Genomic DNA, 16,870 nt, shown 5'->3' on the forward strand with positions numbered 1-16,870 from the left:
CTAGAATAGCAGTATACAAGACTATGTTCAAACTAGCTTTAGCCTGTGGGTCTAAAACTGGATTAGAATAAAACAATTGATCAAGACTAGAAACCATAGGTATGAGAGGTCTGAGAAAAATCAGAGGATTGAGCAGATAGCATGAATGCCAAAGTCATATTAAAAATGAGGATATTAGAAAGGAACTTAATATTGTTAACACCTTCATGAATGCATCATTCATGAATTGCTAACAATATTAAGTTCCTTTCTAATTAGCAGAATCTAAGTAGTATGGTTGCTTAAATGGGGAAGAAAGGTTAGCAAAAGAAGAATTTTTTGCTATAACGGTAGAAAAAAAGACTCAGAGGAAGACTAAGATCTAATTGGATTGAATCAGTTGTAAGTGAGCTAGAAGGCAGAAATTATTATTATTATTATTATTAAACAAGACCTCATGGAGTCAAAGACTCATCTAGGAGGTCCTTTTATCTCGCACACTCATCATACCGGGTCTTAAACACATTCAAACTCCTTGCAGACACCACACTCTCAGGCAAGGCATTCCAATCATTCACAACTTTGCACGAAAAAAACCTGCCTCTCACTCCTCTACTCACACCCTCTTTATACAGTTTCCAGGGATGACCTCTGGTTCTCCCCTGATCTCCCACTATTCTCTGTAGAACTTCTCCACCATTGATCCTATAACAACCCCTTACCAACTTGTAGGTCTCTATCATATCTCCCCTCTTCCTTCTCTCCACTAGACTCTGCAAATTACATCTTTTCAATCTTTCCTCATACTCGACATTCCAGAGGTCAGAAACTACCTTAGTCAGTCGCCTTTGGACCCTTTCCAACATCTCTTCATCCTTCTGAAAACCAGGTGACCAAATCTGGGCACAATAGTCCATGTGTGGCCTAATCAAAGCCTTATACAATGGAACAAGAATCTCCCTACTTCTACACGTCAGTGTCCTCCTCATCATTCCCAGAAGTCTTTGTGTTGTCTTCACAATTTTGGCGATGTGTCCCCTAAATTTTAGATCCTTATCCACTATCACTCCCAGATCTCTTATTTCCTCTACTTCCAACAATATATTCTCACCAAGCATAAATTCTGCATCCCATCTTTGTTTTCCAAATTTTAAAACCTTATATTTTGCAACATTGAACTCACATCCCCATTTGCTTGCCCAATCACTCAATTTATTCAAGTCTTCTTGCAAGGCCACAACATCTTCACTACTCTTTATGGTTCGTCCCAACTTTGCATCATCTGCAAACAACTGAATATCTCCATCCAAATCTTCGCCAATATCATTAATATACAAGTTAAATAGTAATGGCCCTAAAACAGATCCCTGATGCACTCCACTAGTGACTTTCCTTTTCCTGGATATTGCACCCCCATACACAACTTGTTGATACCTATCAGATAGCCAGTCTCCAATCCAATGCACTAATCTAATATCCAACCCAGAAGGATACATGTGTATAAGAACCAAGCTACATGCTGTTGCACTCTATACCGGTAAATATAAGATCTGATAATTATTGGAGTGCTGACAAGTGATGGAATAGCCACAACATGATTGCTTGTTGCATACTGGAACATGCTTCCGCTATATGGCAAGAAATTGTGGTCGAATCGTGTAGTGCTGCATGATCATGTTTCCATTAGTCATGGTATCCTGTACACACATCTAAGGTTCATATCAAGAAGCTGATGAAAATGCCTTCTTCGATTCTAACATCTGTCTTGATAGCTTGTTTCTCAAATGAATAAATGCTTGAATTTCCTTATTTAAAAATTTTTGCATGTCTCAGTCTGATGTAAAAGTTGCAATAAAAAAATTTTTGTGGATATGAGCGATTGATTTCATGCTTTTTTTACTCCTGCAATTGAATTTCAAATTTCATCTTCAAATCGATTGTTTGATAATAATGTAGTGTTTTGTCTGTTATCTTGTTCAAAAATAAAATATATTTAGTGTAATACTTCTGAATTCTTAATTAGGTTTATAAATTTCAAATTCCTACATTTTCAGTTTTTAATCAATGTTATAAGGTCTCAGAATTATGCAGGTACTTTCTTACTCGCTTGTATATCTTTCTGAATAGTGCAAATTTTCATTTGTTATAGATTAAGTTGATGAGAATATAAATGAAAATCAGAATAATGATCAGGGAAATTGTTAGAATATTACTTTTTTTTTTTTTGTCAAACCTCACAACCTTTTTATGCAGCTTTCTTGTATAAGCATAGTTGATGGATGCACTTCTGTTATCTAGAAATATCATTTTTAAAAAAAAAGTTGTGATGTATGGAGATTGCTTGCTAACTTCTCAAAACTGAACTCCATAGCCGTAGTTTTGAACTTCAAACAGTCATAACTATGGTTCGTTATTTTTATAATGCACTATAAATATTCTTCTTGAACACCCTTTACCAAGTATGTGGCTGTTTTGTTCTTATTTTTGACCATTGAAAATTCCATAGCCATTATTATTATTATTATTTTTTTTTCAAACAGCGATAGCTATCTTAGTTTTGTAAGTTCAGTTTTTAATCGATGTTATAAGGTCTCAGAATTATGCAGGTACTTTCTTACTTGCCTGTATATCTTTCTGAATAGTGCAAAGTTTCATTTGTTGTAGATTAAGTTGATAAGAACATAAATGAAAATCAGAATAATGATCAGGGAAATGGGAATGGTCAGAATGAAGAGAGGAGTTCATTATAGCAGAGAGCGAGTAAAGAGTGATTGTGTTGATGGGAATGGGATGGCCTCAAAGAGTGGAGAATTGTTATTCTTGTACACCAATGTACAGAGTGTCTGAAATAAAGGGGCTAAGTTTGTAGCATTGATTGAATCAGTATGCCTAATGATAATTGGCATAAGTGAAACTTCATATTTATTCATATTTATGAATTTAGGGACACAAAACACACGTGTTGAAAAGATTATTTTACTGATTAATAATAAAATAATAACTTCACGTTTCAACCCCTGTATTGAGGTCATCATCAGAAAGATACATGTGTATAAGAACCAAGCTACATGCTGTTGCACTCTATGCAGGTAAATTACATCTACGTTGTTAACTAATCTTTTTTCTTAGCCTGCCCTCTAGTGATAAAAAATAAATAAAATACCAATAAAAACTACAATAAACTCTGCTAAAGTCCTCACGTACTAGGATTCGTCTGGAATTATACAGTTTATATTGTTATATTATGATTATCTTCTGGATTTGTACAGTACAGGTTGCTATTGATTGTTCAGGGAAAAAAAAAAAAACTTCACCAAGTCTTCTTGTATTGAGATTTTTCTTTGTGGTTGCTATGAAGGTTGCAGATGGGTCCTCCACATTCTTGGAATGGTTAGACCATCATTTTTATTCAGATTCAGATCATGTTTGAGCATTTCACATGCTTCTTTGAATTTTCACTTGAACCAAGTTTTGGTGTGGTGTAGGGACTTGGTACCTTTCCAATCAATTCTGTGCTATGTTTGGAGTGTGTTGTCAGAAAGTCCAGTTTTTCCAAAATGGAGGTATTTTATGTGTCATTTGTGTTCATCCTTTCTGATTGGGATGGTTTGCCCTGTTTCCCCTATGCATGGTATGTTACATGTGCAATCTATTTTGTAAACCCCTGGGTGGGCTAGGTGAGGCAGGGGATCCTTGGAAGAACTGAGTGGGTGTCTTAATTTTGTCTGGGGTTTAAAGGTGGTTTTGATGTTGTATTTGTGTAGTGTTCTGTCTATTTTTTCAGAAATGCCTCCAACATATGGTATAGCAATAGCATTCTTGAAATCTTTTTTGTTAATAGTGGTATCTTTGTGGAGGATCTTGTGAATGGTTTTTATACTGTATCCATTTTTTATAAAGGTATGTTTGATGGTCTCATATTAATGGTTAAGAGCTTGTTCATTTGAACAAATGGTTTGAGCTCTGTGTTTAAGGGTGCTTATGACTCCTAGTTTTTATGTTGGGTGGTGATAAGAAGTTTTGTGTATGTACTGGCCTGTGTGTGTGTAGGTTTGCAGTAAACTGAGAAGGAGAGACAGCCTGAAGGAAGATGTGTGACAAGTGTGTCTAGGAACAGAAGAGAGTTGTTTTTTTCTATTTCAGTGGTGAATTGGATGCATTTGTGTTGTTTGTTCAGGTGGCTAAGGAATGTATCTAGTGCTTCGCAGCTGTGGTGCCAAATGGCGAAAAAATATTGTTCGACATATCTGAGCCAAATTTTGGGCTTTAGGCACATCGATTCTAGAGCTCATTGCTCAAAGTCTTCCATATAAAAGTTCGCTATTGGAGGGGAAAGTGGTGAGCCCATGGCTGTACCCTCTTTTTGAAGGTAAAAATTGTTTTGCCACACGAAATATCTGGAGCGGAGCATGTGGGCAAAGAGGGCCATGATGTTGTGTGGAAATATGTTCTGTAAGAGTAAGATAGTATCATTGATTGGGACATTGGTGAAAAGGGAAGTTATGTCAAAGCTGACTAATAGATCTTGGTCATTGAGTGTAATGTTTTTAATTTTGTTTATGAATTGTTGTGTATTTTATATGTAGGAAGGGGAATGACCAACCAATTCCTTGAGTGTGGGCGCTAATTTTTTGGCTAAGTAGTAATTCGGACTGTCGACTCTTTCTGCAATTGGACGTAATGGCATGTCTGTTTTGTGTGCTTTTGGCAGGCCATAAATTCTGGGCAACTGGGATACTACGGTATTAATTTTTTAATTGTTTCTTCCAGCCACGTGTTAACTGATTTAAGTAGTTCAGTAGTTTTCTTTTTGTTGCATTGCGTGAGGTTGTAATTTACCATTTGGTAAGTGTTGTGGTCCGATATCAGATGGTTCATTTTTCAATGTAGGTTGTCCGATTTAAAACAACAGTGGCATTCCCTTTATGTGCTTTTGTGATAATAATGTCACGGTTATTTTTTAGGGATCTGAGGGCCAGTTTTTCCGCTTTGTTTAGGTTGCTGCTTAATTTTTTGGTTGAATTTAGTAAACAAGAAGTTTCCATGCGTATTTTGTCAGCTAAATTGGCGGGAAGGGATCTTAAACCTCTCTCGATATGATAATCCCAGAAGAATCCTAGTACGTGAGGATTTTAGCAGAGTTTATTGTAGTTTTTATTGGCAATTTTATTTAATTTTTATTTTTTATCACTAGAGGGCAGGCTAAGAAAAAAGATTAGCTAACAACGTAGATGTAATTTACCTATATAGAGTGCAACAGCATGTAGCTTGTTTCTTATACACATGTATCCTTCTGATGACCTCGATACAGGGATCAAAACGTCAAGTTATTATTTTATTATTAATCAGTAAAATAATCTTTTCACGTGTGTTTTGTGTCCCTAAATTCATAAATACTAGTGTTGATCACCGTGTAACCTTAAAAGAAATAAGTGAAACTTGGTTGACTGAGGATGATATATTGTCTGGACTTGAAATTGTAGGAAATAGAATTTTCGGAAAGGACAGGAAGATGAAAAGAGGAGGGGGAATATTGTTAATGATAGCAGAATTGTGTCCTTCAACAGTCGAAGTGGAAAATAGTTGTATATGTGTAGATTTTGAAGCTGTTTGATGTAAGTTGAGATCAATAGAATACTATATCTAATAGGATGCTGTTATAGGCCAAGGAATGTGGAGAGTATTGATTGTGAAATGTTAGACAAATTAGTTGGGCAAGTAAAAAGAAAGATGATCCTAATGGGAAATTTTAATCATAGGAATGTAGATTGGAAAGAAGAGATAGTATATAGTACCAAGGAGAATGAATTTGTTGTGTTTCTGGGATAACTGTCCAGAGCAGCATGTGATGGAAACAACACAAGGTTTCTTGGTGTTAGATTTGGTGATATCTTCACAGGATGTGGTTGTGAATGAGGATGTGAATGTGAATATAAACTTTTCCAGTCAAACTGGAAAAGTTTATATGTGGAACTATAAGGTGGGTGATTATGAGAAGCTCCCTGGTCAACTAGCATCAATACACTGGATCAATGAATTGTGTGGAAAAGATATGGACTGCATGAGAAATGATAAGGCAGTATCTGACACAAGCAATGCATAATCAAGAGTTAAGTGAATAGAGTAGGAGCGAGATGGATGAACAATGAAATCAAGTAAGCAGTGTTACAAAAGATGTTGTTATGGAGAATGTACAAGTCAGTTTATAGTGAACAGATGCATAATGAGTATAAACTGCAGGCCAGTAAAGTGACAAGCATGGTTAAAAAATAAAAAAGTAGAATATGAGAGGAGATTGGCTAGTCAGGTCAAAGCTTATCCAAGGGAATTTTTTTGCTGTGTGGCAAGCAAGAGAGAAAAAATAATTATAACAGGTTGACACTGGTTGATAGTTCTGGTAGCAGAGTAACCATAGCAAATGATATGGTGGAATTATTTAACAAACACTTTATCATGTGTATATTTTAATGGGGTGAATAATTCTATGCAACATGTAGAAGGTATGCAAGAATTAGGAGAATTAAAGGTGAAAGAATCAGAGGTGCATCAAGTGTTGCTTGGGTTAGATGTTACTAAGGCTGTGGGAATGGCTGAAATATCGTCACGTATTTTTAACTTGATCTGGTTATTTAATTCAAGTCTTGCAGTGGGATGGTTTCTGAGGAATGGAAAGAAGGTAAACTAGTACCTCTCCACAAACATGGCTCTAGGTGGATATGGTGGAATTATTTAACAAACACTTTATCATGTGTATATTTTAATGGGGTGAATAATTCTATGCAACATGTAGAAGGTATGCAAGAATTAGGAGAATTAAAGGTGAAAGAATCAGAGGTGCATCAAGTGTTGCTTGGGTTAGATGTTACTAAGGCTGTGGGAATGGCTGAAATATCGTCACGTATTTTTAACTTGATCTGGTTATTTAATTCAAGTCTTGCAGTGGGATGGTTTCTGAGGAATGGAAAGAAGGTAAACTAGTACCTCTCCACAAACATGGCTCTAGAACAGAAGTTTCCAATTATAAACCAGTCTGTATATATGCAGCTGTGATCATTATGTTGGAAAAATTAGTTAGATATAGAATACAGGGTTGGGTTGATCGACATAAAATTTTCTATGATGGTCAGCAAGAGTTTGTGAAGAGCAGGTCTTGTTTTAGCAATCTGCTTATGTTTTATGATAAGGTGATGAATGTGTTGGATAAGGGAAAATCATATACGGTGATATTCTTGATCTTTGCAACATTACCACATGATAAATTGATGTACAAGCTGCAGAGGATAAGGATAGATAATATATTGATTACATGGATTGGAGATTGGCTCTCTGTCTCAGAAAAGGAAGGTGACCTGTGGCATGCCTCACCTTTCTGTTTTTGGGTCCCCCTACTATTTAACTTGTTAATGATATTTCATGTGGATTTACTGGGATCTTGAAATGTTTGCTGATGGTGCAAAGTTAGGTAGAATTATCAGGAGTAGTGCTGATGTTAATGCTCTACAAGAAGATTTAAATAGACTTTTAGCTTGGACAAATGAGTAGGATTTGTAGTTTTAATATTAATAAATGCAAGGTGTTACACTTTGGGATACAGAGATGTAAGGCTATGTACTGTATTGGTGGAGCTGTACTTCAGATAGTGGATGAGATTCAGGATCTTGTAGTGATAGTAGACAGTGGACTGAAGTTCTGGGGAGATGCATCACATGCATTGCAAAGAGTGCTCATCGTATTGCTGCTATGATAAAAAGTGCATTGACATGTAGGGATAAGGAGGTGGTGATGCCTCTATATAAGGCATTGGTCAGACTACATATGGACTATTGTGCTCAGATTTAGTAACCTAGTTTTCATTGTGATGTGGAAACACTAGAGAGGATCCGAAGCCAAATGACTAAAGTGATATCAGGACTCTGGAGTGTTGGCTATGAAGAGCGTTTGAGAGAATGTGGATTACAGAGGGTGCTGGATGGGAGGAAAAGAGGAGATATGATAGAGACCTTCAAGTTAGTTGAGGAATTCTATCTGATTAATACAGAAGAAATTATAAAAAAGTGGTTGTTAAGATGGGAAGAACAAGAAATCATTCCTAGAAGTTGTATAAAGATGTGGTGAAGAACGATGTGAGAAGTAGATTTTTTACGTGGAGAGTTGTAGTGAGAGTAATGTATCACCTGAGGGTGTTGTGAGTGCAGGCAGTGTAAATAACTTCAAAGTTCATTATAATAGACATGCTGTTGGTTGACTTCATGGAGGTTACCAAATAATAATAATTATTATTATTTTATTCACATGCTGCATTACGAATATGATAGTTGTGTTGTATTGAAGTCTAGCTTTTGTACGGATATGGAGACTATGCTTTCAGTCTTGGGATGTGTTATTAGAGTAATTAGGAATTGAAAATGTACAGATCCCTGTGAGATATTGTTTTTTTAAAATAATGAAATAGGTGATACTTTTAATGTGCTATATGCAGAAGCGATGTAGTCTAGTATATATGTTGGTGTTTATAAAACTATATATTAACTATTGATTTTAAGGTATAAATGAACTTACTATGTATATTTTAAGAATTAATTTCATTTTTCTTTTAGGTACGGAAATTGCTGTTAGATGGTGGTGGAAAGCACTTTAATTACTTATCAGATATTGTTACTCATGTAATTGCGGATAATCCTGATAGTCCAGATGTTAGTGAAGCTTTGGAGTTGTTCGAAAAACCTGTTATAACTGTAGGTATAAAGAAGCCAAAGGCTTATGTTACTATTGGCATTATTTTACTTATTTTATTATTATCATTATATGGGTATCTACATGGAATTCGAAAACCCATCTTGGGGAAACCCACACTAACTTTTATACACACAAAACCTATCATACCTCTCCTTAAACTCATTCACTCCTCATTCCCTTTCACCTCATTTGCTTGCTATCTTGCTTTCACCACCTAGTGAGCATTGTTGCCACAAAAGTATAACTTCCCTAGTTGCAGAAAATGCTGACTAAACCTCTAGGTGGTAGATATCTTTCATTGCCTGGTTTCTGTCCCCCCCCCCCATCCTTCCCACATGCAATGAGAGTGATATCCTCAATGACATACCACCCTCACTGTAGGGGAACCCAGATCCTTCCCCCATTTGAGAGTATAGCAGTAAAATTGTTCCACAGACCAGCCACTAGTATGGGACTGAACCAGTTAGTAACAAATCTAGAGGCTTTTCATTCAGCTAGTGTCAGATTCTGCAGCCATGTATTTTGCTAGTTAGTAACTGGTGGGAGACCAAATACTGTTGCTGCAGAACTGTCGAGGCCACTTATGGACATGAGACCAAGTTCCCTCTGTGTATGTGGTATTTTTGTCAGTCTGTCACCTTTTACTGCATGCCCTGCATCTTTTTTATCTCTTTTTCATCAAGTGGATCACAACCAAAAGAAATGCAATTTTACTGAGAATCATAAAAATTCTCTTGCAAAAAAGAATTTTAAAAAACCATATAAAACAAAAAAATCCAACCAAAAATATCATAAAAAACATAAAATCTTACCAAAAAAAAAAAAGTTTTCATTTCACTTCACCTAATCAGTAATATAAATGACATGCACTACCACCTACAGTCATGTAAACCAGAATTACTATTCATATCTGAATCCCAACTGGCAACTTCAACAACCACTGTATGCCTCAACTTCCCAAACTACACATTACAGTTTCTGCCGCAAGGGCAGCACTTGTGCATTCATCAGAACCAATATACTATGCTAGAGATTACAAAACCTTGAATCCCCCACAGTTTGATCTACTTTGGCTCAAAATTTCCCTTCTAAATCAACCTTCCCTTTTCATAACTTTCCCAAACTCAGTTAACCACTCTGACCTCTTCAACTCTCTCTCTCTAAAGCTCTGCCTTCTTCAGTTGAAATATCCCAACCAAGAAAATAATAATTCTTCAAGTTCAGCATAGAAGGTATTAGTGATTAGTAAGCCTCATATTTCACAAATCCCTACAGGAAAGTTAAGATGGAACTTGCATTCCAACTTAATGCAAATCCAAAATGGTTGAATTTATGGTTATTCACTACTCTAGTAACAAAAGTGAGAATTGTTTTTTATTCAAGTGTAGAATAAAAAGTGTTTTTTCCAGTGGTATAGAGTTGACTTTTGTATGTGTTACTTTTTAAAAATAAAATTTTGTAATAGCTCACATTTTTGGTCACCCTGTAAATATATATATATATATATATATATATATATATATATATATACAGGGTGTTCGGGATAAATTTGACATATTTATAATTAATTATATTTTTCCGTAAGTTACATGTATTAACACACACTTCTCTTCATTTAAAAGTTTGGACCCTTCTTCATTCATATACAAGATGTCAGAAAGGATGGATAGCTGGAACCCACCTGAATCATGGAAGAGAATAACTTGTATCATGATGATTCGTGCCCGCCATCAAAATAAGGATATTACGACTGCTGCCCAATGCTCCCTGAATACAGTAAAAACAATCAGGCATGAACTAGAGACTTGCAATGGTGACTACGAGGATGTAGCAAGAAGAAAGATCCCTAGCAGACGATCTGATTGCGTTCGTACAGCAGAATTCCTCGCAAATCTGCAGGAACAGGTGTTGAAGAACCCTGGCATTGGAATTCGGGCTTTGTTCGTGGAGTTGCTAACTGTAGTCAAGCCCTGGATAACAAGGGTAGCCAATGGTAGGCCGTATGTATGGCAGCAGGATTCGGCCCCTTGCCACACCTCTGGGAAAAGTCAAAAATGGTTGTCTGAAAATTTCTACGACTTCACCAGTCCAAATGTTTGGCCTCCAAACTCCCCAGACCTTAACCCCATGGATTATTTTGTATGGGGCGCAGTTGAAAAAGACACCAATCGCACTTCCAGTAATACAAAAGCCCAGTTAATGGATAAAATTAAAACAGTTTTTGCGGCCCTTCCCAGGGAGACTGTAGCATCAGCTTGTTCGAGGTTCCGAAGCAGAATTGAAGCTGTGATCGATGCTAATGGTGGTTATTTTGAGTAAATCTTGTTGATAGTATTGTAATTAACTCTGCCTGTAATGTTTTTTTGTCAATTCATTAAATTTAATAGATACAAAGAAGATTTTCTTTTTCCTTACGAAACTGTCAAATTTATCCCGAACACCCTGTATATATATTCTTCTTCCTCCTACTCTTATGTTCTTTTTCTTCAGGCTACACATTGCAGTTCATTTAATCAGAGCACTTTTTCTCTTCTTAATATTTCTTTCTTAATTATGCTGCAAAGTAACTTGGACACAGTGAATATCATTAACAGTTACTTCTTAATGCAATATCCTTTTATGACCAAGTCATCACAGCCATTGTTTTTTTCAGATTTGCATTTACAACAAACTCCTAAGAGCCTGCGTAGCTCAGTGGAAGTGCTGTGTGCACACCATGGCGCTTGACCGCATGAAGGAAGAAGACTTTGGGCATGGATGTTTGTGATTGTCTGAAAACACTAGTGGTGGTGGGCAGTAGATGGTGTTGGTGTAGATGATGCTGATCGCTGTAGTTGGTGGATTGGAGATGGAAAGTTGTAGAGTAGGTGCTCTCTCGATGAGTCTTTATACTCCTTGGAGGTGTCACATAATAATGATAATAATATTTTTGAGTAAATTTTATAGAGAAGTGTCTGCACAATGTTAATTCTCTGTTTAGTCTTGAAGAAGAATATGTATATATATACATTTTTCTTTTGTTTGCATATCTGTTGTAGACATTTGTCACTTAGAAAAGCAAAAATAATTTTCCTTCAAACTGGTTCATTTCTGTGTTGGTTTACTACATTCTTTCCTGAAGAAACATGTTCAAATGAAAAATGTTGCATTCTTAGCTCTAGGAATTCCTGTCATGCATATTGTCTGCTAGCTGATTTAACTAAAAAATCCATTGTTTCTCTACAACAACGTTTCCCAAATTTTTCCTACGACGGAACACTTCACAAATCCTGAAATTTTCACAGAACACCTTGGTTATTTTGTAATGTATTAATTAATAATTAATTGTTAATTTAGCTGATTTTTTATTAATAATTGATCATTAATTATTAATTAATTAAACATAAACATCATTAAATTAATTTGTGCTGATTTTCATTGACATATCCCATTCTGATCACCAAAAATTTATAATATAAGTACTTATGAGTGAATTTTTCTCCTGTGTGCTGGTAGTTTTCCCCTCCTTTTGTACATTCTGGAGATCGCTTTGTAGGCTGGTGGTAGATGACTCACTCTCTGTAGCGTCACAAACACTTTCAATAAGAGATTTCTTAATACCAAAATTAAACAAAGTCCCTTGTCTCTTCTTTATATTAAAATTTAAATGTCCAGGCCTATTGCTTTTAAAAAATCACGGCACTACGGTTTCAAAACTTTCACTCTACAATACGAACTTGCGAAGAAAGTATTCAGTATTACTAAATTTGAGAACCAGATATAGACTACCTTGATCTTCAATTTTAGTGGAAAATTTTTCTTTATACTTCCTTGCTGATCGGTCACTAACATTTGCAACACAGATGTTATTTCTTTCAGTTTTGAGAACAGAGGATATGCCGCCCATTGTTATAATCGGCTTGCAGGCAATTTTTTTTGATCGGTCATAAACAGCAGTATTCTCTTTCCCAAATGTTGAAAGGTTTCGATGTGTGAAAATTAAGATAATTCATGAATACTTCCACGTTTAAAAATACATGGCTTGGTCACTAACATTTGCTACACAGATGTTATTAGGCGTTCTGGGTCTGAGCTTTTTGACATATTCACGAATATTATTCTCCTCAGAATATTTCCACTATAAAATATTTATTCATGAAAAATGCTTAGAAATCTAAAATGACAAATTCCAGGAGAACTTCTCGTGGAATACTTATCACCTTCCGCGGAACACAGTTTGGAAAACCCTGCTCTAATGAATACCTTCATTGTCATCCCTTTAAGTTTAGTTATAAAAGTCATTTGCATTGTCCAAAAAAAAAAAAAAAAAAGAGAGAGAGAAAGATTATGATGTATATGTTGATTTTGTTAGCAAAACCTGAATATTGAAGTATTTACACAATCCTACAAATCTTAACTACATTCATTATCTTCTACTAGAAATGCAACATTTCAGAAGGGAAAAAACCTGCCCCCCCCTCTCCAAACAGCATATGCCATGCGCCATGCATACATCAGTAATATGGATTAGTCAATGGAAATGGAGAAATAGGTTATGTGACTGGCTACAATGTTAGTGTAATTATCTGAGGTTGCCAGCCATGTACAACATATTGGAATTAAATTTATTTTTTATAATTTATACATTTCAGGCTGAGGTTTAGCACATTTATTAATATATTAAGGCACAGAAGTGTTAAGAAATAATAAATTAAGTGAAACGTTTTCAGTCTTGTATTTTTTTAAACATTATTTTGAATTGTGCATGCTCTCTCTCTTTTTTTTATTAGTTTGAATATAATGTGATTAACTTCATTTTAACAAATTTACATACATTTTGTTAGCACATGTATATGTAATTTTTCACCCTAATATGTACTCTTCTCCCTAAGTTTTACTATTGTTTTTTATTTTCAGAGTCATTGGGTGATTCTGTCTGCTAAGTGTGGTTTACTTTTACCGTATCCTTTTAATTATAATTTTTATTGAATGACAAGTTTGTATTCTGTTCAACTTAGCACTTTTTTTTATAGCAGTTAAATGAAAATGTTTGCATAATATAACTGTGATTGGGTTTATGATTAGAATGAAGAACATTATTAACATTAACTAAATTAAGTATAGGTTGAAACTACTAATGAAAATGATGCTAAATTTTTCATGGTTTTATATTGTGCTATTTATATATTTAAACATGAAATTGATAGTTCTATCAGATCTTAGAGATAAAATTATATGCTATATCCTAGCAATAATTAAATTTACGAAAACTGGCATAGTATGTTATGTACCTAATATGCTAGTAGATGACAATCATGAATTGAATAATGGGGACAGAAAAAAAAAAAAGATTAAATAACTACCGTTTGTAAATATTGATGAAGAATAGGAGTATCTTAAAAGAAGAGATGTGAAAGAGAACACATATTACTAGGTTTAATAGATTGAAAACACTGCAGCAAAAGAATTAAACACATTCCCTGCATTTCATCAATCACAGAGGCGTCATCTTGAGAATGACGAGAATTGTAATAAAGCATACAAACAACACAAAGCATTAAGTCCTACCAGTGCTCACATACAGTACCCCTTGATCACCCCTCTTGCCTCTGCTTTGTGCTGTTCACACTCCTGCTAATCACCTTTCTTTTATATTTCCTCTATATTCCCCCCCCCCAACTACTGTTTCAAGGTCTTACTTAGGTAATTACCCTCTTTTTTTTGCCACAGGAAGGAGAAAGAAGAGGGTAATTACCTAGAATACCATTTGTGTGTTTTTAGATTACGAGTTTGAATTAAAATAAACAGAAAATGTCAACATAATGATAAAATTCAATATTGGAAAAATAATTATGTATGGAAGAAATTAATATTTAACACTTGCAGAATTTTTAGCTAGGTAAAATGAAGTGCATTATAATATAAGCTATTAGAATTCAAATAAACAAATGAAAAATGCAGAAATGAGGAGTGTGACTTCCCAAAATTGCAAAAGTTTAAGATAGTTGTTCTTGTTGGGGTTCAGCCTGTGGGCTGAACTGATGGCTTTGCAACTTGCTTTGTATAATCTTTCAAGTAAAAAATAATTTCTGTGTAAGACTTTAGTTTTATTCCAGTGAATTCTATGTCTAGTGGATGATTCATGGCTAGCTAAACCAGACTTCTCGTGAAGTAGAATATAATCTTGATGTTTTTCAAGATGGATCTGAGTTGAACGATCCATCTGCTCACAGTAACAAAGGCAACACGAGCGAGGGATTCTGTAAACTCCAGGATGAAAAGAGGAGGATATTTCTCTTTTTGGAGAGTTTAAAAAAGGAATTTAATTTTTCGAAATGGATGGAAAGATACTTGTAGTCGATTTGGAAAAGAAGTCTCACAATTTTTTTCAACACTCACTTTACATATGGAATAGAATTCTAGAAACTTCAAGAGTAGGATTTTGCCATAAATAAAGAACTATGAATAAACAAAGAACTTTCCTTTATCAGAACAACTTTCACTAACAGATATAATTCAGGTACGATTCAGAGGATAATTGCAATGCTGAAATGAACCCTTGACATGTAAAGATAGTCATTTCACTTCTTTATAAGGTCTTGATTCTCGTAGACAGGCTTATACGTTGGTTATGCATTATTAAAACACTTAAGGAATTGAACAACGTAGTTAAGGATATAAATTAAATTAAACTTTAATAAATATTTTCCGATATTTCGGCAACGTCACGTTGCCATCTTCTAAAGGAACTTACAAAAAAAGTTACGTGCACGTAGGCACTACAACACAGAAACTGGAATGAAGAGATGAAGCTATTGTTCTCCTAACAGTCCTGATGGTGCCCTCTAGCGGGCTAAGTAGGTGTTCTTGGCCGTTGGGCTGAAGGTCTGCTGATGTAGGCCTCCCAAATTTGGGGCAGTCGCATACAACCAAATTTGTTGAGGTTTGGAGAATTTCTTAGGGCTGAGGCTGATTCCATAAAGAGTCTTTCAAATTTGTATTTGCTACGGTGTATCACTGTAGCTTTCTTCCACCGTATTCTGTGGCGTGTATCCAGAGCATGGTCCGAAATATCAGAATTTCAGTACACAAGGACTACATCCGTTTTCACAAATACAGTCATTCTGGGCTTGCAGACCATGCTCTGGATACATGCTCAGAATACGGTGGAAGAAAGCTACAGTGATACACCGTAGCAAATACAAATTTGAAAGACTCTTTATGGAATCAGCCTCTGCCCTAAGAAATTCTCCAAACCTCAACAAATTTGGTTGTATGCGACTGCCCCAAATTTGGGAGGCCTACATCAGCAGACCTTCAGCCCAACGGCCAAGAACACCTACTTAGCCCGCTAGAGGGCACCATCAGGACTGTTAGGAGAACAATAGTTTCATCTCTTCATTCCCAGTTTCTGTGTTGTAGTGCCTACGTGCACGTAACTTTTTTTGTAAGTTCCTTTAGAAGATGGCAATGTGACATTGCCGAAATATCGGAAAATATTTATTAAAGTTTAATTTAATTTATACCCTTAACTACGTTGTTCAATTCCTTAAGTGTTTTAATAATTATAAGGTCTTGATAAGACCTCACTTATTACTGCTGATTTATTGATGATTACTGTTAGCCAGTAATTGTCAATAGTGTTAATAAAACGAAAGATCTTTTAGAGTTCAATAAAGGGCGTATTGTGGGTGCCGGTTTGAAGCCACAATTTTGAAAACAGCAGAGCTGACTGGTTTCTCAAAAAGTGAGATAATCCAGGTGTTTAATCAGTGGAAAACCCACATTGCTTGTCTAAGAGACGTAACTGTTGTCCTAAGACAGTCTGTCAGGAACAACATTGGCATCGTCTGAGAATGCTTGCACGGACAAACAAAACTTTCTGTGTGCAGCAATTGACCAAAGCATTTAATGAAGGCTGTTCCTGAACCATATCTCAACGAACTATGTGCAGGGATGCACATAGTTCGTTGAGATATGGTTCAGGAACTAAGAGGATTACTACTGGTAGTCGCATGCCTGTATAAAATAAGTTTCTAATTCAGTGGCCAGAATATGTAGGAAGCATGTGAGGTCCAGGTTCTTTTCATGGTATGTTGTGACTCTGTGGAATAGCCTACAGTTGTATGTTGTTAGCATGTCTTTGAATGTGTTCAAGGAAAGGTATTTAAGTATG

At 35.5% G+C, this 16,870-nt stretch overlaps 1 protein-coding gene across 3 annotated transcripts in view; it reads left to right on the forward strand.

Moving 5' to 3' along the window:
- LOC150095640 (uncharacterized) overlaps nucleotides 1-16,870 on the forward strand; it is a 205,250-nt gene that overhangs the window by 11,079 nt on the left and 177,301 nt on the right. For all 3 annotated transcript variants that reach the window (XR_016550027.1, XM_090409716.1, XM_090409715.1), the window contains exons 3-4: nucleotides 8,577-8,714; nucleotides 13,612-13,655. Coding sequence is in view for 2 of the 3 variants with exons in the window: in XM_090409716.1 (XP_090265842.1) it covers nucleotides 8,577-8,714; nucleotides 13,612-13,655 (182 nt within the window). In the remaining variant the exon portion in view is untranslated. The remainder of the gene's footprint in view (nucleotides 1-8,576; nucleotides 8,715-13,611; nucleotides 13,656-16,870) is intronic.

Source organism: Typopeltis vanoorti, chromosome 20, assembly GCF_054136105.1.
Source record: "Typopeltis vanoorti isolate ZY-2024b chromosome 20, IOZ_Tvanoo_1.0, whole genome shotgun sequence".
NCBI classification, from domain to species: Eukaryota; Metazoa; Arthropoda; class Arachnida; order Uropygi; family Thelyphonidae; genus Typopeltis; species Typopeltis vanoorti.